Genomic DNA, 21,709 nt, shown 5'->3' with positions numbered 1-21,709 from the left:
TATCCCTCCTTCAATGTTGGTAAATTGTATGTGACAAATTTGAAATAAATCACAGCATATCTTTATAAAACAGTGTTGTTTTTGAACTTCACATCCTCCCTTGTACCTACAGGGGAAAATTGCATGGTAAATTGGAACGAATTGAACTGTATGTTGTGGGCTGTAACTGAATGCGTTACAGCCATGTCATACATTACAAATGCATACAAGTCTAAGAACTTTGATGCATATACCCTCCGCCCAAGGCAGATGTTACTCTTTAGGCCATATTAACTATGAATAAAGTGAAGTATCATAAATATGTATCTCATCTATTGTGAATGTCATTCTGTCATCATTTCTGCATTAGGCCAAGAAGCATGTGGCAAACATCTTAAACCCCATAAATGAAAAAATAAAACACAGAAATTAAAAATACACCGTCAGTAGAGTGGCATTTCAGCCAGGAGAGATAGATATATTTGGCAGAAACAGAAACAGACAAATCAATTACACAAATCAGTTGTTAAGATGCATTTGAGAAATGAGACCTTGGATTTACACTCAGGAAAAAAGGACAGAGCCTCAGTTCACTGAAGCATAACTGCAAGATCAGTTCAAATAAAAGAAAATAAACAACACTTTAAGATTGGGTTTAGTAATAGCTTACAACAAATGCAGCAAAGCATGTTAACAAATGATGTTTCACCAAAATCTGAAAAAAAAAAACAACAACCAAAAAACCAACAAACTCAAAAACAAACTCAGGATGTGTTGTACGAGTTAATCCAGATTAAGGCGATGGTAATGAAGCTGACTGATACGAAGAGGATGTAGAGGCCGAACAGCAGGCGGTCTATGATGAAACCCACCTGGATCCACTCCTCTGAGCCCTGGCTTCCATCCAGCTGCCGTTCCACCTCAAGCTGGAGCGCCTGGACGTCCTTCCCCAGGCTCCTCAGCTCCTGCAGGGCCTTGGCATTGTCCAGCGGTCCCTTCTGTTCTGGACCATCGCTGTCCTCGGCCGCCAGAGAGGAGACTTTCATTTCTGTGGCAGAGGAGATGAGGGAGGAAATAATGGTGCCTCTGATTGCTTCTTTTTACTTTAATCATTCTGCAGCTCAACGACCGCATGACTAGTTTTGCCTGTGTTAAACCCCATTTTAGGTCAGACATCTTACCGTGTGCAGCAGGATTTCGGATGACTGTGTCCTCTGGATGTCTGGGCTTCGGTGGGAGCCACACCAGGCGGCCCAGGACGTGGAGAACAAGCACTCGGACCCAGCGAGGGACTGGAGAGTAGTGAGCGGAGCCACACAGCAGGTTGGTGATGAGGATTGTCTCCACCAGACTAGCCATCATCATAGCCAGGCACAGAGACAAGAACACATCTGAGAGAATAATGATGATAATAACACGTCAAACACTAGTTAAATGAAGGCAGAAAAAACAATAATTTAAAGGCTGAAACCTGTATTTAGATGTTTTTTGGCCAACAGTGGCTTACAGTATATCCCCTATGGTGAATGTGGCAACAAAAAAATGTTGTTTTACACATCAGGCAGCTGTGGAGTAACATTACCACTCATTTAGAGTTGTGTTTATGTCCTTCTGTTGAATATAAGCACCATATAACACCCCTGTGTTCAGCTCTGCTTTGATCTCCACTAACTTCTCAGGCTTTTTAGCTGCAAACTGCTCCAGTATGTTCACCAGCTAGTCGCTAGCTTTGTCTGCTGCAAAACAAAGAACTGAAAGATGCTAAAACGCTCAATAGAGGTCCTTTAAAGGAAATAAAACAAACATACAATGGGGGAAATAAGTTTACAACACATCAACTTTTTTTTTTTCATTAAATGTGTTTCCAATTGACTTAATAAATCTGCACAGATAAAAAAAAAATTATGATGATGCTACCTGTGTGAATGCAAGTGAACCAAATCGTGTGTTACCAAGCTCATGATGGGTAGAGGCAAAGAGCTTTCCCAGAGGCCTTAGCAACAACAGTGCTGAACGACATAACAGTGGCACTGGTCACCAACTGGTTTCTAAACTCCTAAATGTTGCTATAAGCACCATCAACTGACCACACGCAGGAGATTTCCAACCTGGCAGTTGGAGAGTTAGCCAGAAGGGCAAATTTTCTGCTAAGTGCATTTCTAAAAAGAGAAGTTTAAAAAAGGTAAGCATTTTGGGAAATAAACATAATGAGGGGCAATGCTTTACTTTCTTCAGTAGGTTATTAAGGACACCTGGAGGCTTATTGGTCCTCATGGCTTGACACATTTGAAATGTTGCACTTTCACATCCTCTGGCGAAGCCTCTCCTTCAGCCGGATTTATGATCATATTACGTTAAAAACTCAGATATACAAACAGGAAGCAGTCCAGAATGCTCTTATGTAGTTTGAACTAAATCAATATGAAACGCCACAGAGAAGGCTAGACGGATGCTATGAAACCATGAATGATTCACTTTCCTTGCACTTGTATTTCATGTTTAGGTGGAATGATGTGATAGCTGCATTCTGTCTTTTAAGGCATGCTTCCTTTGGGAGGATACTCTAAATATACACCCAAACTAAGATTGGGAGCCCTATTACAGCTACTCAGTTTTGAGACCCAAGAAAACATTCTTCAGTGTCTTTTTTCACATGTATGTATTGGCCAGATTTCAAACTGGATTCATATACTGATGCTGGAGCTGGTCCAACAACAGTACCAGTAACAGTAGTGGGTGCGAGAGCCACAATGGCTACTAGTAGAGGACATTGTGAACTGACTCATGAGAGGTATGGTGTTTCCAGAGACAGGCAGCAGGTCGTTCATGAGGAGCAGGAAGACCGTGTAGCCCAGGATGAGGGTCATCTTGAACAAGGACCGGTTGACGCTCTTAGGGGGCAGCAGGAAGCTGAAGAGGTCCACTGTGATGAGGAAGCAGCTGGGGATCAGCAGGTTCACCACGTACAGGGTGGCCCTACGCCTCACTGAGACCTGCAGCAGTGCCGACAGATACACAGCAGCTGGTAAACCTCACAGAATTAGAAAATGCTGCAACAGAATTGAGACCATGCAGCATGTGACAGTTCAGCATCAGCTCACATCAAGCCGAGAACACAGACTTGACATTTTAACACAATTTGGAGTGTTTAATGCCTAAAGTTTAATGGTGACTCTGTAAGATGACAGCCATACATCCTCACAATCAACTAATTTCTTTATGTACAAATTATAGAGCAAAATATTTGGTGACACAGACTCCATTTGTTCTCGGATCACTTTTTAATCCTCTTCAACCCTCTGTCATTTTTCCTGATGTGTGAATAAATAAAACTGAAAAACATGAGACTTTCAGTCAGAAGTATTTCCTTACAAAGAAGCGAATCTCTTGGTAAGGTTCTCCATCTCCAGCTGGCAGTTCTTTTTTCTCCGCTGTGAGTCCAACCAGTTCCCACTCACCCATAGTTTTCATCGCTTTTTTCGAGTATCTAAATATTTCCTCTGAAGATAATGCCTGGTCAATCTGCACAGCACGCACTGGAAAAAAAATGTAACATCATCAGAGCTTTTGTTAGATTTAATCAATTTATAACTACGTTACAAACGCTGCATTGAATTAACATAATTCATGTTAAAAGAGATGCAACAAATAAATCAGTCTGTATGTCTCCAGTACTGTTGAAGTAACATTAACAAGAGAAAATACGACTTGGCCCCATTTTACGTACCACGGTGTAAGTAGGAGTTGAAGCTTAAAGTGCAGTTCTGGATGTCAAATGGAAAGTTGTAGATGTTGAGGCTGCAGGAGCTGACCAGCCTGACAGGCTGTTTATCAATCACGGAGCCATCAGAAAAGAGATAACTGTAAGGGACGAACGGAGCTGAGTTCTTGCCCATACTGCAGGATGAGAAAAGACAGAAAACCCAGTGGATGTGATTGGTAATCTTTCTGTGTAAGCATACGAATGCCTGTATTTGTAAAATATAAACCTTCATAAGATTTAAATCATGACCTTCACAAGAGTGTTTGTGTTGATTCATTAACCTGTTAATGAATCTGTGACTGCCAAGAAACTCACAATTCATTGATGACCACATCCGGTATCCAGAGCAGTTTCCTTGGAATTGTGATCCATGAAGAACCACACTGTTCTGGGTCCCACTCGACAAACTCATTTCTCCATTTCTGCAACACACATCAGACAGATACAACACAGACAGCATGTACCTGTCGCTACTACACAACTGGAGTTTCCAGGTGATGCCTGGTGGGCGCACTAGCTCTGTAGCTCAAGCAGTCACAGGTGTGACGGCTGCACTCTGAAATGTCAGATGATCCCATTTCAACAGAACTGAGCAACAGCCAAACAGCCTTTATTCTTTCTGACTGGACGTTTTTACTTTGGAACAATAAGTAACACTATCTGATTAGTTCTTTGGTAGATCACATCATGTTCTATCAATACAGTAGGATCAGCCCAAAAGCTTACTCTATGATCCAGACCGACAACTTCTGTCTTTTTCTAAATTCTCAAGGCTGGAGAGAGATGATCAGTTTTATTATTGCTAGGCAGGTGTGAAGTTGACTGTAAAGGAAGTACTTACCAAAGATTGCTTGATAAACGTCGTCAGGACTTGGGCCTTTTCATCCTGAAATAGAACCAACATATGGACGTGTGCATTCCTTCTTTTAATTTTATGGAGAGTTGTTTTGACCATATAGAAACTAAAAAAGAAGTAATGTTCCTGTTGGCTGACATAACCACAGAGAAGTTGTATGCAAGTTGTTGAACTTTAAAAAATCAAACAGTTAATCAGTTGATATAGGTTAACATGACCTAATATTGAAGTGGTTGTAGGCTAGTGTAAATTCCCTTACCACTCCCAAAATGCCAAACAGGATGAATTCAATGTCGACGGTGGTGGGGGTTGACATGTTCGTGACAGGCCGGATGGCGCTCAGATTGAAGACCGGTCTGAGAGCCTCCAGCAGGGAGGGTGTGTCAGGTTTAGAGCAGTTCAGCATGATGCCGCTGCACGGAGCTGCAGAGGACAGAAGAAGTGTGCCATTAAAGCAGACCTTCAACTGGCTGCAGCAACCAGCAGCAGTTTAAGGTGTTTCCAAACTGTATGCATATCCATCCTGAGGAAGGAACACACGCATGTAGCTGAATTAGCTAATGTTTCTCATGTCTTTAACAAATGAATTCCTCCAGGCAAAGTCAGAAGGACTGCAGACTGAAAAGGATCCAAACTGTGACACAGTCCCCAAGCATTTGCTATACATTACAGTGGACAAACAAAACCCAGAGACCCTTTTAACAGGAATTAAAATCTGTGGCTGTGGCTTTCCACTTTGCTACCAATCATTTGAATCAACAGGGATTTAACATGGCACTTTTGTCTGTTCCACCACATACAGGGTGGTATGTTGATAACACTGCTGTATTTTTCATAAAAATCTCTGTTTTTCCTCAGTTTGCTATACCATTATAGAGCTTCTGACTTGCTTGGATCCTGGACATGTTGGCAGACTACAGCTGACTTGAATAACTGTATCGAAGGAGCTGTACTTACCACACATGAGCACAGAGATGAAGATGAATAGAACCTTAGAAGGCTTGACTTTCGGCAGGCGGCACTAAAAACCAGTGGTGGAAGAAGTGTTCAGATCCTTTACTTAAGTACTAATACCACACTGTAAAAAATACTCTAATACTATTTACTTGAGTAAATAGTAGTATAGGTTCTCATTGAAATGGTCGCTGTCGGTGTTTTACTGTTAGATATGAAGTTTAGCATTAGGCCTGTTTTCAGCTTTGTGATGATGCATTTTCCAGCTAATCCAAACTGGATTTTAAATAGTTAACTTATCTTAAGCAGGGGGAAAATTCATAAAGCAGCACTTAATCAGTTTATCAGAAAACTTAAAAATCAATGAAAATACATGGTTTTCAGTGTAAAGGATGGATATGAAAAATGGTAATCTGAAAAGTAATTAGTGAATAAAACAGTGTAGAAAGGACAGTGTTTTCTTCTGAGATGTAGTGGAGTAGAAGTATAAAGTTGCACAATATGGAAATACTTAAGTAAAGCACAAGCACATTGAACGTGCACCTGAGTACGATGCTTGAGTAAATGCATCTACTTACATTCGACCACAGTTACAAACATTAACATTAGGTCAAAGCGGGTGAACCACACATGATGCAGTTTAAGACCGACATCTAGAGGTGAGTTTGTGTAAAAAGAATCAGCCGCAGGAGACCATAATATGATATCCAGATAGAAAAGGATTATTTTCAGATTGTTGTTTTACAATGCACTGCGAACGTGCACACTGTGATCCGATGCTATTTCTGTAAATAATTTTACCCTCCTGCTTGCATCCTCACGGTGGCCGTGAGGGTCGAAACAAAACAACTTTTCAGCATTGATTATGCTTTGTGAAATGTTATTGCGTTTTGACCCTCAGGGCCACCGTACAGCCTGGTGAGTTCAGCGCATAGTTAAATGCAAGATGTTTACTTGAAAACTAATCACATATAGCATTTTAAGCACAGAGTTATCTTATTACGTTATTGCACGTGGTTACAGAGTTTGGGTAGAAGATACACTCAGCCGAAAGTATGGAGCTGTATCTTGGGCTTGGTTCTGTTTAGGTGACATCTTTATGTAACAGCATTCAATGATATTTTAGACAACTATGTGTTTCCAGCTTTGTGGTGCAGAGCTCTGACCTCAAACCCACCCAGAACCCTTAGGATGAATTGAAAGGTGAGCCAGCCCACAGGTTTAGTCTAATCAGTCTAACGACTGAATGTCCACACACTTTTGGCCATGTAGTCTACCCTTTTTAGTGCACAGAAATAACATTCTCAAAAGGCATTAGCTACACATAATCAAAACATGCATCATTAAACATGTAGCTAGTTTGCAAATTAGTTATTTCTTGATTATATTGTGATTATATCTTTCAGTATGTATGATGTACTTATTGTAGGAACCTTTTGTTGGGAGCTTTGTTAAAATTCTGATCAGATGACAGCTGCTATTTATCCTATTCTGATCAGATGACAGCTGCTATTTATCCTCCGTGATTTATTTCATTGTTATATTTTGGTCTTGGGGAGCCATTGCTAGCAGACAACTACGTTTTCTACTCATGTTGACTGTTGATTGTGGATGTTAGGCCTCAATTCTGGCATTAAAACGAGTAAATGAATAGAAAAACATTGATACATGATTATTATGTTTGAAATGAATGTCAATCAAAAACTGAATGAAATTTTTTCAAGTAATTTTATTTTGTGTACAATGGTTTCCTCAATTTTAAAATGGCACAGTATAACACAGAAGGCTTAAAACTACATCTAGCTAATGTAGTAAAGCTAATTTAATTTCCAATAGCGATAATATGAGCATTTGTTATTATTAACAATAATACACTAGGAATAAAGTAGGAATAAAGGTCTTGGCTCCAAAACAAATCAATATATTGATCAAACTTTAACAAACATTTGAGTCTGTAGCTACATAAATGGAGCCCCTTTAAAGAGATAGCACTTGTCTACTGAATGTATGAGTTCACCCAGATTATTATGATGGTAATGAAGCTGACTGATATGAAGATGATGTAGAGGCCGAACAGCAGGCGGTCTATGATGAAACCCACCTGGATCCACTCCTCCGTGCTCTTGCTCACACCCAGCTGCTGCTCCACCCGGAGGCGGATGGCCCGGAGGTCCCTGCCCAGGCTCCTCAGCTCCCGAAGGGCCTTGCTCTCTGCCGCCGTCCCCATCTCTGGAGGCTCCTCATCAGCTTTTGTCTGTGCCACCGCATCACTGCGTTTCATGTCCGCTTTTTGAGCAATCATGAAAAACAATATTTAACAAGCTGATCTACTCCGAATATCTTACATTTCTAAATTTCTTACATGTATTTAACCACTGTAAGACCCTATAAAAACCGTATACCTGAGCCTATACCTGAAGATTCTTGAGTCTTCATTGGCAGGCAAACAAGGTAGCCCAGAATTTGCAGAACGAACACCTGGATCCAGCGAGGGATGGGAGAGAAGTTAGTGGAGCCGCTCAGCAGATTGGTGATGAGGATAGTTTCCAGAAGACTGGCAACCATCAGAGCCAGACACAGAGAGAAGAACACATCTGGAAGAGATGGGGGAGAGAGTGAGGCTGTCAGTGGACGTCAGAATGTATATTCACTGTATATTCAGCAAGGGGACAGCTGCCTATGATGGTCAAAAATGAGAACCTCTCTGCAGCCCTTTTGGGAAATGCAAATGTAAATTCTATGTAAATCTAAATACAGTTTGCCCACAGCATCTGTTTATGGAACATCAAGATTACAGCTAGTTTTAACACTTATTTACACCACCTGTCCCAAATGTCCATGAGTATCTTTGGAAGCATGTGCTTTCTGCAATGAAAACCTGTTAGCTCTTTAATGATGATGGCAAAAAGGTCCACTGAGGACCACAGATCCACATCTCACCTGCAGGCTGGAATTACGAACAGGTGAAATTAATGACACAGTAAATACCAATATGGTTTAGATTAATGCAGATGCTCTACATTGACTTCACTCAACTTAGTTCTCTCAGTCATTGATTTGTGTGTAAGGAGAGAAGGTTCATCATTCTTTAAACCTGATGCAGATGTAATAGGTTTCAGTTAATAATACTAGTAAGCAACACTGACTTATGAGAGGTATAGAGTTTCCAGTGATGGGGAGCAGGTCGTTCATGATGAGCAGGAAGACCGTGTAGCCCAGGATGAGAGTCATCTTAAAGGAGGATCGGTCCACAGTCTGGGGAGGCAGCAGGAAGCTGAAGAGGTCCACTGTGATGAGGAAGCAGCTGGGGATCAGCAGGTTCACCACATACAGGGTGGCCCGGCGCCTCACTCTGATCTGCAGAGGGAAAATTTGACATTTGACACTTAAATAAAGTTGCTCATTCCTCTGAAAGACTGCCACAAGGCGTGTAAAATAGCTATTTTAACTCATTTTTCCAACTTTAGATTATTGAGCACAACATGAAAATACGGATCAGCATGTAGAAACTGTGCATTAGTAAAATAAGCTGGACAATGCTCATAGTACAGGTAAGTGTTTCAAGCTTACTGATAATTAAACAGACACCAAATGTTATTATTCAGGATTTGAATGGGACTGATATATTTAAGTATGCTGGATTTATGCAAGTCAAATGTGTCAGACGGAATAAAGAAGTAAATAAAGAAGCAGTTTAACAAACAGCAGGTCTGCTGGCTCTCAACACAAATATACACTCTGCAATGCAATGTTTAATGTCCATTTAGTCCAATTTACAGACATTACCGTCAACATACATGAAATGCAAGCTGATCGACCTGTTGACCATCAACAAATCCCTGGCTGAATGTGTGGGCGCTGATATCCAGCAGCTCCCACTCCCCCATGGTGGTCATCACCCTCTTTGAGAAGTTTGTGATGTTTTCTGCAGACTTCCCCAGCAAAATCTTTATGTCCACCACTGGGGAGAGAAGAATCGAGAAATATATTAAAATCAAGGCCAGTCAAAGCTCATATCCACATTACAGAGCAAAAGGAATTCATAGTGTCATTACATTCGTGCTGATTTTTTCGATGTTTAACTCAAGCTAGAAGAATCTGATATCAGGACAGTTTGTATTATTGCTTACAGAAGGGACAAAAACGAAAGCTGCCTCTTTTCATTTACATTTCTTATGCTTTTGTCCAAACCAGCATACACAAGTGTTGAGGAAAGGAAATGAGACGTTTGGTGGAGTGTCTTACCCAAGTGGATGTAAGAGCTGAAAGATAAAGTGCAGTTCTGTATGTCGAAGGGGAAGGTGTAGATGTCGAGGTTACAGGAGCTGACAACTTTGACCGGTTGAGCGTCGTGCACCATCCCATTGCTGAACACATACACATACGGGACGGAGGGCGCTGTGTTTTCATCCATGCTGCAAGACAGGACGTAAGCAGAGGAGTTATGAGTGTAATGTCTGTAAAATGAGCACATGGCACCTTTAATTTAGCCTTTTAACGACTTTTTATGATGTTCATATAGTTTTGGCTCCATTTTCCTGTTTCTTCACTTTTTCCTGAGACACGGACTAATTAATTGTTTGTTTTGGTCTTTTCACATGTTCATATGTCTAAATGGTAAAGTATGATGGGACTCACAATTCATTGATTACAATATCTGGCACCCAGAATTTGTCTCTGGGAAGAGAAATCCTGTCGGTCCCACACTGGACTGGATCCCAGATGAGAAACTCGTTCATCCACCACTAAAGCAATAAAAGCTGGTGTCAGTGCACGAAGCAGGTAAGCCATAATAATCACAACATTCACAGAAAAGAATCCCACAATCATCCCTCCATCGCTAACAATTAAGATGATGATTGCAGTACTTACATAATCTAGCCAAATGTAAGTGATCAAGAGTTGAGACTTTTCATCCTGGAAGAGACGAAAAGCTGTGTTATTTAATGTGTGTTTTGATGACACGAATCCATGAAGGGTGTCTCAGTGAAGCACAGCCACATAAAGAGGTGGTTTCATTCAGGTTTCGTTTGGTTGAATAGCAGTATATATGGTGTTACTCTTCTGGAAACAATATTAAATAAAAGATATTAAATCATATATTTAAAGCTCATCCTGGTACAGATATTGCTTGTTAGGGATTTGAGTTTTGTTTCCAATAGTCTCATACTAATGCAAAATAATTGATCCTATAATACACACTCATTGCACTGTATAATGCTACTCATACTTATCTACTGAGGGCTGAACATACCACTCCAAGGATCCCATACAAGATGAAGTAGGTGCTGACGTTGGTGCGGGTTGACATGTTCATGACGGGTCGTATGGCGCTCAGGTTGAAGACTGGAGTCAGAGCCTTGAGCAAGGAGGGCTGGTCCGGCTCAGAGCAGTTCACCTCAACGGCACTGCAGAGAGCTGCTGAGAGGGTTCAAAGATATAAAGTCCAGTCATGAACACGCCTCGGCTTGTTTGATTTTCAACAGAACAGCACACCTGTAACTAACAAATATGAAGACCGTCTCAGCATTTGTTTCCAGTAATCGCTGGGATTTCAACTAACTTCTTTTCAATTTAAGGCACAATAAACAGCTGTGTAAATTTCCCTGCATTTGGCTTACTATCAGAGTTTCTTGAGAAGAACTGGAGATGCAACACCTTATGCCTGATGCTCTTACCTGGTACAAGAATGACAAAAATGACCAGACTGTGCTGGGCTGATGGAGGGAGACACTAGAATAAAACAACAATTGTTTTAATTTAAGCAACTAAAATATTCAAACCATTTAGTTTGAGGGATTCATTTTTAAAGAAAAGGTTAAAATAATTAATAATAATCAACTGATTTTTATTTGGCCTTGGACACAACACTTAATAAAACATAGAATATGCACGAAAAGAAGATACTTTACCTTCAGCAAAGTATCCTCGGATGTCATGATGTCAAGAAGTGAATATCTTCCTCTAGTTATCTGTCGAAAGCAGTTTCTCCAGTATCACATACCTGCAGAGCACACAGAATAATCGTCACGCTGCTTTATGGAAACATTTGTTTTAGTTGTCAGTTGAATGAAAAGCAGAGACTTCTAAATAGACTGCTGAGCTTATCCATAAATAACCGCTGCCACACAGGAGAGGCATACCTCCACTTACCTGGCAGTCTAACTCTTGCAAGACAAATTCAGCTTTAGTGGCCAAGATATACATAGTGCCACTGTAAACCGAGCGTGCTGTGGGCAAACCCCTGCCAAATGATGTGGGAAATGTAAAACTCTGCAAGGCAGCTACTTTCCCTGCAAGTGGTTTCATACAAAACAAAGATAAACTGCAGTTATTGAGTTGCGCCGTGGCGTGTGACTTGCAGATGGCCAAGACTGACCACAGCGGCATCAGCGTCGCACCTGCTGGTCGTACGCAAATACACAGTGGATGGCCCGTGAGAACCAGGTGTCCTCTGGTGTCACCGCAAGCCCATCCTTTCCATCAGAATTAAACAGGTTGCATAAGTCTGTTCCAATAAAAAAATGCTTTAATCCCCAAACCTCCTGCAAACCAACCTTTCTTTATGTTAACTGCTGTTCAACAAGAAATGCTGTATGTCACTTTCTGTGTGTCTTAGACTCTTAACTTCCGAATATTATTTAAATATTCTACTCTTTACAGATCCTAGTGACTCCTTTATATATGCTTCGAGTGTCAAAGTTCATTGACAGGCCTTCGTTCCCTCATTTAGTTCTATATTTAGACATAAATTAATAAATGAAACCTATATGAAATATTTAAAAACACAGAAAAAAACCCACACTACAACTCACACACATTCAGTTTATTGCGTGTAAAAGCTTCATTTATCTGATATTTCTGTTTGTTTAATGCATTTGAACAGACAAATAAATATGTTAAAGGAAACTGACTGTCAATAAGAATAGAAATGAAAGCTTTAGATATGATAGAGTGGGTAATGCAACAGAGTGACAAGAGAGAAAGTCTAATAGGATTGATGCTTTGTTAATATGAGCTTCAGCATAAGACATCATTAAAACTCTTGAGTTTCTCAGAGTAAAATATATATATATTTTAAATTAACATAAGTCTGACTTAAAAGCAACACAAGCTCAATTCCTTGTACAGATGCCGTGAGAACAGGCCTCACAATGAGCAGGCTCATGGGGACTTCTGACGTCCAGGTTCACAAACGGTCTGTTCCCTCTGCCCAGGTCTTCGTGGTAGCATTTAATTCTTATCTTGTCCACCAGATTCTCCAGAAGGATGTCGATGTTCTCGGAGGTGATGCTGGGCTCCTCCTTGGGAGCTGCTGCGCACATCTTGCAGTTCTGACGGAAGCGCCTCACCTTGACCTGGCCCTGCCCGTGTGTCAGGCGCATATGGAAGACCACCTTCACCCAGTTGGAAGGCCAGGCTCTGCCACACTTGGTGCATTTGAACCTTGAAAATGACAGAGGTTAAAGGAGTTAAGGAGTTAACTTCCAAGTTAAAGGAAGTCTAAACTGGCCCTTTAACAAAAAGACAGTTATAGACACACCTCGTGGAAGTCACAATGCTCTGGAAGACGAGATTAATGCATAAAAGGGTCTAAAAGTCAGTTGACCGACTCAAAATAGTGACTAAATAATGTTGTTAGACTGAAGCTAGTGAAGATTTGATGGTTCAAACTCCACAGCACAGTGACATCTGGTGGTTTGCAAAACTTGCAGCAGCCCTTCAAGACTGGGGCTGAAGCACAACACCTCCCTGATTTTAATTGTTTTAGACTTAGATTTGTGTGCAATAAAAGTCCAAGAAGCCTGCGCCTTATTATTAAATCTAATACTTTTGTGCAGAAGTGCTGCATTAAATTCAGATGTTATTGTGCAAGGGAAGTAATGTGTGAATTGTCCATAAAGCATATATATAAAACCTTGTTGCTGACATGTACCTTATTGGTGTATTTTGTGCTCACTGTGAGCTCATGCATTTAAACTTCGTGGCTGACATTTATGTGACATAATGTATGAGTCGAAACAAGCTTCGAAGCTTCTGTATCTTCCGGCCATCCTGCTTCCATAATAAAACCACATTTCCTTTGCTGCCATTCAAGTGCTGCCAGTCTGAAACTGGTGGTCATTTGGCACCATCAGCTGATGTTAGATGTTCTGTCCTCTCTCAGGATATATTTAAGTCTAAAATAACCCATCTTTGCTCACACTGGACATGGCATTATCTACATTCACTCCCTTAACTCTAACCAAAAAATGCCATTACCTGCTGCCTGTAATACCCGAATTTCCCCTGCTGGGGATTAATAAAGTCTTATGGACAGCAGTCCACTGACCTTGCACTTGTGTTCCTGATGTACTGCACCCAGCCCGGGTCTGGGCTGTTAGGCACAATTCTGTCATCAAACTCCAGACTCCAGGAGTCTCCCTGTGGAAGGCTATCTGCTTTGTTCTGGAAGATGCTTTTCCACTCCTGCTGTGCCATCCTGACGGTGTCAGTGGAGCTGGCGGCTGAGGATGAGACAAAACTCTGACAGCTGATCTGTACAGTACACAAACAGCTTGTCAGAGTGACTCAGGCTGAACTTTCTAGAGGGAGTTTGGGGAAAGTGAAACTGAAAGGCTGATAAGTGGTTTCCTTAAGTTTTGTAATATGAAGGGGATGGAGGATAAATTTATTTTTGCTAGGGTAGTCAGATGATATGCATTTATAAAACAGACGGCTAAATGGCTAAAAGCCTGCTTATACAGAGACATAACAAAAGTGGGGATAGACCTTGTAATGAAACTGTACCCTAACTGCTTTGTGTGTGTTTGGGTAGTTATGGTGCCTTTATGGTTATCATTGACATCACTTTTCAATTATGAATAAGCAGCAGCACTCAGACACGTTGAGCACTTTTCAGAGCAGGTTTCATGACAGCTCTGGAATGAGCATTTGCTTGATCTGTTGGTCAGACAACAGCCAATGTGTTGATGCTTAACTTGGAGAGTTGGGGACTTTCCAGAACAGATTTTGTGTCTCAATGTAAAACAATAGTCGTAAGTAAGTTGCTGCTTTGAGGTTTTATTCTCACATGGGAGCTGAGCCACCCGTAACCAACAAAAAGAAACTTATCACATTCTAAATGGTAAAAGAATCATAAATGAAAAATCTTAAATGTAAAAATGAATAAATGAAGATTATAAATGGTAAAATGAATGAAACTATAACATAGTAACCCCACATAATGGTATAAAAAAACAAGTGAATCAACCAACACATGAGGAAATGATTAAGGGCGTTAACCCCCAACTGCTCCAGCTGCCAAGAAATCAGTCCGTGGTTTTACAAGATGGCTTCACATGTGAACATATGTAACTGTGTGTAAAGTGATCATTTATATCTTCTTTTCTAAGTGTGACAAAATGATCTCAAATTCTAATTACTGGCCTCTCACATCAATTGAATTTTTCTATGCAAAAGCAATGACAGAACTTCTTATTTCCAACACATTTCAAAATAAGACAGTTGGGGAAAACCACCACGGAAGCACTGGAGCCGGAAGCTGGAAAATGAATTTGTTAAATAAAAATAAAAATGAGGAAGCAGATCCCCAACATTTTCCGGAGCTTTAAATAGAATATGATAATGTTTTTCAGCAGGAGGAGGAATAACACAACAACTAAAATGCGAATTAATAAAACAAAGGCAAGATCTTTACAAGACTCTGGCATAACTAAATGTAAAAACCTAAAAAAAAAGTACCCCCACGTATTACCGATTACATAGTTTTAATCTTTACTGTTCAATTAATACGTCTTTACCAAACTCTTATTTTGAAACAGGAAAATGGAAAAAGACGTCGCTATGGCAACGGCTAAAACGCTACAAACGTTAGCTTGTTACCGTCTTTGCGTCCTCTCTCTTGTTGTAGCTAGCGTAATGTTATTGGCATGCGATGGAGGGCACAGATACATATCTCATACGACCTAATCACCAGCACAAGTGAGTTGGTCAAAGTGGTTAGTGGTTATTAGCATTTCTACCAAGTGGAGTTAGCTTTCAGACGGCGTGTTCAATGCTATCGATGTGTTTTTATCGCTAGGTTAGCCACTTTTTAAGCTAAGCTAGCTACGTGTTTTCTAGCGTGACTAAACTTGTAATGCCATTAACGTTAAGAGTGGCGTTAGTCTTAATAACATGGTTGCGTTTTCAAGTGACAGTAGTTCAAGAAGTAGTAAAAACTGTAGTTAGCTAGCTACGGAGCGTGTGTCAGTTAACCTAACAATAGCTGTGAGGCCAGTGTGAGGAAAAGTGACATTTTGCAGCAGTCACCAGTCCAGTGTTGGTAAACTGAGTTGTGGCCACCTGTGGAAGCTGACTGTTAGTTTCCTGCCCTGTTGCTCACTGTTAAATCATCCAGGTTTAAGCCAGCCATTGTGAAGGAGTGTATTCGTGAAATTGTGAGAGAGCGACTGTCTGGGTTGCGGTACGACGCAGAGGAAGTCCCGGAGCTGTCCCGTTCACTGGCAGACTGCATTAAGGACAAAGTGAAGAGTGAGCGATGTTTTCTCACTTCCTTGTTTTATAACCCAGAAGATCAGAATATCTAAGTACTGTTGTAAGTTTGAAATATTGTCCAGAAATAATTACTTAATGTAAGTTGTCATCCAAATACCTATTTGAATGACAGTGTTACTTCTCAGACTGATTTAATATTCTGAATACCAGTCAAATAACTACAGATCTGCAGATTTAGCCTGATGTTAGCGAAATACACAGCTAAATAAAATGTAAACAAAACTAGATTGTGAAAAACTGACATGATTCTTGGTTGAACATGTACTTTTGGGTTAAACTAGGTTACTTATGAAATGTTGTACAGAAGGTTTTATACATTCACTATCATTGTGATTGTAAAGGGAACAGACCACAGATCTTCTGTCATTTATGAAATGAACCATTGCTTTTGATTGATGTGGCTGGCTGTACAGAACCAGGCTAAATTGCTAGGAAAGCAAAACAAGTACAATGTGAACTGAATAAATAATGTAGAAAGAAGAATGAAGCTGAATAACATGCTATAAAAGTAGATTTTTGTCCGAACAAATATAGTCAACAGTAAAATATCTCAAAAGTAAAACAAATCCTTCTAATAAAATACTTTACTGATGAACATGCTACACAGTCAATGTAGGATATAAGCACCCACCCCTGTATTGTCCCCACACAATGTTTTCACAATTCATTTTCCTCAACAGATGCTGGGTTTGACAGATACAAGCTTGTCGTGCAGGTGGTCATCGGAGAACAACGAGGACAAGGAGTTAAGTGAGTGAATATTTGGTACTGGTGAACAAAACATAGCTATTACAATTTGTAAACCTACTTTATTTTAGTTGGATACTCTGTTGACTGTGGAAAGCAGGTGTAAAACTTGTTGTACTGCCGAAGACTATTTTATAGGGAACAGAGACTGAGAGGCAGCCAGAGATGAGATAATTTTGGCCCTTACTTTACCATCAACCTTTCAGTGATAACTAAGTAACACCAGAACTTCTACTGCAATGTATTTAAAAGTAATAACAAAAATATTTTAAGAATTCCAGCAAAAAAAAAAAAAAAAATCATTTTTATGACATTGGGATGATAGCATTATTTCATTTATAATAGCTTTCGTAGCCTTTTTTTCCTGCAGCGGGATTAGGATTTCAAAATAGCATCATTCAAGCGATGTTTCAGTAGTAGTAGCAGCTAGTAGCTGATATTGACTCAGCTCTGCTCTTCACATATACATAATCAGTACCATTGAATTAAAAATGCAGTTTTGTAAAATTGGTATTACATAGCATTGTACAAGGTTTTTCAGAAATGAATCCATGACCTTAGTGACACGATCTCATCTGTCTTGTTTTGTGTTGTACCAGGATGTCCTCAAGGTGTTTGTGGGATGCTGACACAGACAACTATGCAGAAGATATTTTCATGAATGTAGGTACCTTTGTTCTGGTCAGTAAGATGTAAGAGTGGAAAAACAGACTCAATGACAGTTTTTTTTTTAAAACAATGAAATGTGTTTTACCTTTGCAGGACAGCTTGTTTTGTGTGGTGGCAGTTTTCGGAAGCTATTACTACTGAAGACAAGAGGACGAATGACAGGGAATTCTTTCAGATGAAAAGATGTGAGGTGAACATCCAAATGAGACTGCTTTCGGTCAGCATTTCCAGCTTATGGTGCGGTGACCTAAAGCAACTGTATGTAATTTCTGCATTTAGAGATCAACGCAGATGAGATACAGTGAAGTGATGGATATCTGTGCTAATACTGTACTGATTTTAAAGTGAAGGATTTCAGGAGGATTTCCTGACTCGGCTAGATGTTTATTATTAAGACTGATGCCTCATTTATGGATCATAAAATGATGATACTTTGACAAGTATCATTTCTTACCTCAAAACAAGCAAATATTAATGACAGCAGCAGTCATTGTATCCAGTGCTTGGGAGTACTTCTGGCTGCATTTGTAGTACACTTTTTGTGCTTGACTTTGCACAGCTCCTACAGTAGAGGTCAGTATTTGTCTGATTGACAACATCCTGACAGGGATAATTACTGTAGGCCAGCTCCTGTAATTGAACAGGAAAAACTTACTACAGTTTGAGCCACTGTCAAGTACCACCTTTATCACCACCTTTATAAGTGGTGACACTGCTGCCTCTCTGTTTTGCTATGACTGAACTAACTCAATATTAAATCAAGTTAGTTTGACTTTGACACTGTTTTCTGTTAATGTGGGCGTTCTATCCAGCAGTAAACAAATATCTAACACGGAAGTTATTTAGCTTTGCATTTTGATGACAGTGACAACATTTAAAAAAGTTTAAAAAACTGAAATATCACAACTTTTGATCAAATGTCAATGATCAAAATGCTACAAATGGCACCTCGAAAAAGCGAGTGATTAAAACATAAAACTGCCAACTTACGCATTTCTAGTCAAACATAATTTCTTGGTTTGAGTTGTATTTGTGATTTTAGGTATGTGGTATTTCTATGGTCACATGGCAAGTATCTGCATGAGATACCATACCTGAAGTGACCGAGATTGGATTTTGTGTCTTGTTGCCATTATATTTCAACAGTCATAATGTGCTGAAAGACAAAACAAGACAAGCAAGAAAGTGAGGACAAATGTCTGTCACACAAACACAGAACATGTTAAAAAAACCCCAAAACATTTCCCTCAAATTGTAATTAAAAATAATATTAATTTTGAAGCAGTAGTTTGAGATGGTAGCAGCTTTTTTGAAATAAACTCTATAACTTTTACAATTTTAATACAATAGTGTGCTTTTACACATGGGGGTGGGTTTGCTTCATGCATATATTATATATTATATTATTTCCACAAATACATTTGACATTAAGTATTGTGACTTTGAATGAAATGACCAATGAAATGGCAGTTCTGTGGAGAATCATCTTTGCACTTCTCATAAACATTCTGGTCATTGCTTTGGTTCACAGGTAAACCACTGGCAGACATATAGACATACCAGCCCACTGTGAAATGGTCTAAATGAGTGGCTGGTGAAACATCAACTGCGCTCAACTGTCCTAATATTTTTTCCTGGGGAGCTGGTGTACCAAACCAGGGATACAATGAGGGAATATTGGTCCAGAAACAACTCGATGTGGTAATGTTGCTCTGGGTCTTGACATGTAAACACATACTGTACTAGTCCCCTAAAATGCCAAGACACATGATAAGGTGACAATAAAAGCCTAAACCTATAATAACTTGTAATTCATGTGCACAGCTAGATGTTAAACTATAAACCAGTTCAAATGAACACTGTAGAAACATATGTCATCAGTAAAATCTATTTAAAAAGTACTGTCCTCTCACAGTGCATCATAAGAGATGAGGGCCAGCGATGAGCTGGTTGCATGTCACTGGCTCTTAGTTGCCCTCATCCTGGAGTCCTCTTGGTGAAGGCAGGCTCAAGATTTGGTTGAATTGTGCCTATCAAAGGTTTGTTGTGTTGATGCAGTACACTGTACTGTAAGAGTGGATGAGGGGGTCATGATGGAGGAAGCAGCTTCCTCCCAAGTTCCTCTGCCTGGCTGCTCAACTGGGCCTGTCCACCTTCTGCAATCATGAAGGTTTTTAGCAGGAATTAGCAAAACACAACCACTCTCCAGACAAAAGATTATTGAGTCAAAACCCAACAAATGCAATAATCAAGTTTCAGTCTATATAGTGCAAATTTTAACAAATTTTCCTGAAAATCTGCTAAATAAAATGCATATGTTTCAATTCAGTACTGTTATTCAAATGCTAATGTGCAGCCGGTAGCAGTAATTGTCCACTCGCATGCCATTAAACCATTGCAGAAGAAGTGCGTGCAACAAAATAAAATGCAATAAAGAGTGCCAGTCTGATCTCAAATGGAGAATATTGCAGAAAACATGGTAGAAATATGGCATTTTGTTTCATGTGGTAATTTGAGGAACGTCAAAGGACAAGTGTATAAGATTTAAGGGATCTATTGAAGTGGATTTTCTGATGCCTCGCCACGGACCAGATTCTGACTGGATCAGGTTCAGATTAAGTTTCTCTGCCTTATTTTTAGGTCCGATTTTCTTCAGGAGAAGCACAGAGTCTGAAATGAATGTCGGAGTCCAGAAGAGTTGGGTCCGGAGAGCTTTATGCTCTTTACCAATCACAAAGCCCGAGTATGCTCTGCAGAACAAATTGATTTTCTTTGTGGAAACATCACCTTTTATACTATTATTGGGGCCGTGGATACATGGTTAAGATACGTCCCCATAATCCCTCTTTTAGCTTTTTGGTTTTGTTTATACTGGTGTCTTGTCAGCTGTTGTTTTTCCCATAATGTTCTTTTACCTCTTTGGCCTTGTTTGTACTGGAATCTGATGACTCTCAAAACACCTCCAGTATATGAGGCACCTAAGGACACGATGTACCCAAGTACACCTCCCTAGATTGACACTATACTATTTGCCAAAAAATGGCAGAGATAGAATATAATATTTTTATAAGTATATGTTTTTCATGAGTGTATAATTACCTGAAAATAACGTTCTTGTTACCTTAGAATGAACTCTTTATATCTACAGAGGAAACAGGGTGTCTTCCATGGAATACGCCATGTTGCACCACCATGTTTCTACAGTTGCCCAGAAAGGACGAACCAAACATTGGCTCCAGATAACACTTTCTAGTTTTTCTGGGGCTTTGTAGCCACTGTGAGTTCTCCTACACACATGGAAAACGCGGGGTAATGCGATGGGTTGCAATCTACAACCTCACTGCTAGTTGCCACAAAATCGTAGGCACTGGACCTTTAAAGTCAGCTCATCAGGTCGCACAGATCTGATGTTTTTTTCTGCCCCTATTTTAGTCAGTGGAGCAGAAGCTTGAGTGACTTTTAGGCAATGCATCATGGTCATCATGATTAGTTTGCTAAGTCTGTTTCCATCACACATTGTTGCTGTTTGTTTTCATTGATACATTAACTTTTCCACCTTGGTCAAGCCTCAAAACCTTTATCCATTGTTTCGACTGTTTTCTGAATTATGCACGTAAATTGGTGGATGCAGACACACTTATTGTTTGCTGTGCAACACCCTCAAGTGATGGTGTCTTTGAGGCGGCAGCAGCACAACCTGTTATCTGATTTGTCAGTACATGATTTGCAAGACCAAATGAAATAGCTTGTACTCATTTTACAGGAGAGTCTTAAAATAAGACTGCAGTGCCTGGCCAAGCCAACCTGAAATTGGGTGCTCAGTCTAAATCAGACATCAGGCCATGAGAAGTAGACATGGTAGAGAGGTTTAATTCCATTTTGAACTGTTGTAAGAGATGTTTTGTGGCATGCTATTTTGCTCAGTTCACTTCAGATGTATGAATCCTCAAAGGCTGACTCTAAACCTCAATATTATTTTCACACCACACACAGCAACAGTACTTTTCAGCAACAGTACAACTGTTGCCAGTTATCTGCCTAGCAATGATAATTGAGTCCATTACTGAAATGTTTGCCAACTCTTCTTCCCTGTAATTTGCAGGTGAAATTGAGACATCTTCAATTAGACGCAAGGTCATTTTCAGACATTCTTATGTTTTTGTAACTGCCATTAATTTCAG

General features: G+C 39.9%; 3 protein-coding genes across 5 annotated transcripts; 1 reads left to right on the top strand and 2 right to left on the bottom strand.

The window, feature by feature from the left end:
* Window positions 1-743: 743 nt before the first annotated feature.
* Window positions 744-12,233, bottom strand: LOC121605430 (5-hydroxytryptamine receptor 3A-like). The gene is made up of 19 exons (XM_041935336.1): window positions 11,465-12,233; window positions 11,231-11,285; window positions 10,807-10,973; window positions 10,425-10,469; window positions 10,191-10,297; window positions 9,798-9,967; window positions 9,350-9,513; window positions 8,699-8,909; window positions 7,955-8,146; window positions 7,654-7,838; window positions 5,556-5,619; window positions 4,858-5,021; window positions 4,584-4,628; window positions 4,058-4,164; window positions 3,707-3,876; window positions 3,352-3,515; window positions 2,762-2,972; window positions 1,161-1,370; window positions 744-1,027 (listed from the first exon to the last, which is right to left on the bottom strand). Exons 1-19 carry the CDS (start codon window positions 11,489-11,491, stop codon window positions 744-746), a joined length of 2,742 nt encoding a protein of 913 aa, XP_041791270.1. The 5' UTR covers window positions 11,492-12,233.
* A 154-nt stretch (window positions 12,234-12,387) lies between these two features.
* Window positions 12,388-14,128, bottom strand: LOC121605728 (receptor-transporting protein 2-like). The gene is made up of 2 exons (XM_041935778.1): window positions 13,885-14,128; window positions 12,388-12,998 (listed from the first exon to the last, which is right to left on the bottom strand). Exons 1-2 carry the CDS (start codon window positions 14,031-14,033, stop codon window positions 12,668-12,670), a joined length of 480 nt encoding a protein of 159 aa, XP_041791712.1. The 5' UTR covers window positions 14,034-14,128; the 3' UTR covers window positions 12,388-12,667.
* Window positions 14,129-15,426: 1,298 nt separating this feature from the next.
* Window positions 15,427-19,759, top strand: dynlt2b (dynein light chain Tctex-type 2B). 3 transcript variants are annotated; one of them, XM_041935800.1, is made up of 6 exons: window positions 15,427-15,536; window positions 15,955-16,088; window positions 16,793-16,862; window positions 17,459-17,522; window positions 17,622-17,713; window positions 19,060-19,759. In XM_041935800.1, exons 1-5 carry the CDS (start codon window positions 15,490-15,492, stop codon window positions 17,667-17,669), a joined length of 363 nt encoding a protein of 120 aa, XP_041791734.1. In that variant the 5' UTR covers window positions 15,427-15,489; the 3' UTR covers window positions 17,670-17,713; window positions 19,060-19,759. The 3 variants fall into 3 exon arrangements, with proteins under 3 accessions (XP_041791734.1, XP_041791732.1, XP_041791731.1); XM_041935798.1 differs by having other exon boundaries at window positions 17,622-17,718; XM_041935797.1 differs by lacking the exon at window positions 19,060-19,759 and having other exon boundaries at window positions 17,622-19,045.
* The last annotated feature ends 1,950 nt before the right edge of the window (window positions 19,760-21,709 follow it).

Source organism: Chelmon rostratus, chromosome 4 (genome assembly GCF_017976325.1).
Source record: "Chelmon rostratus isolate fCheRos1 chromosome 4, fCheRos1.pri, whole genome shotgun sequence".
Lineage (NCBI taxonomy): Eukaryota > Metazoa > Chordata > Actinopteri > Chaetodontiformes > Chaetodontidae > Chelmon > Chelmon rostratus.
Note: the sequence above shows the minus strand (reverse complement) of the source record. Positions and strands in the feature narration are given on the sequence as shown.

Coding starts and splice junctions, on each gene's coding strand:
- LOC121605430 (XM_041935336.1), bottom strand. CDS start 11,491: ATGACATCCGAGGATACTTTGCTGAAG. Junction 10,470..10,806: donor TGTATGGGATCCTTGGAGTG/GTATGTTCAGCC, acceptor CGTCTCTTCCAG/GATGAAAAGTCTCAACTCTT. Junction 3,516..3,706: donor CAACTCCTACTTACACCGTG/GTACGTAAAATG, acceptor TTTTTTTTCCAG/TGCGTGCTGTGCAGATTGAC.
- dynlt2b (XM_041935800.1), top strand. CDS start 15,490: ATGGAGGGCACAGATACATATCTCATACGACCTAATCACCAGCACAA. Junction 16,089..16,792: donor CATTAAGGACAAAGTGAAGA/GTGAGCGATGTT, acceptor TTTCCTCAACAG/ATGCTGGGTTTGACAGATAC. Junction 16,863..17,458: donor CAACGAGGACAAGGAGTTAA/GTGAGTGAATAT, acceptor GTGTTGTACCAG/GATGTCCTCAAGGTGTTTGT.
- LOC121605728 (XM_041935778.1), bottom strand. CDS start 14,033: ATGGCACAGCAGGAGTGGAAAAGCATCTTCCAGAACAAAGCAGATAGC. Junction 12,999..13,884: donor ATCAGGAACACAAGTGCAAG/GTCAGTGGACTG, acceptor GTCATTTTCAAG/GTTCAAATGCACCAAGTGTG.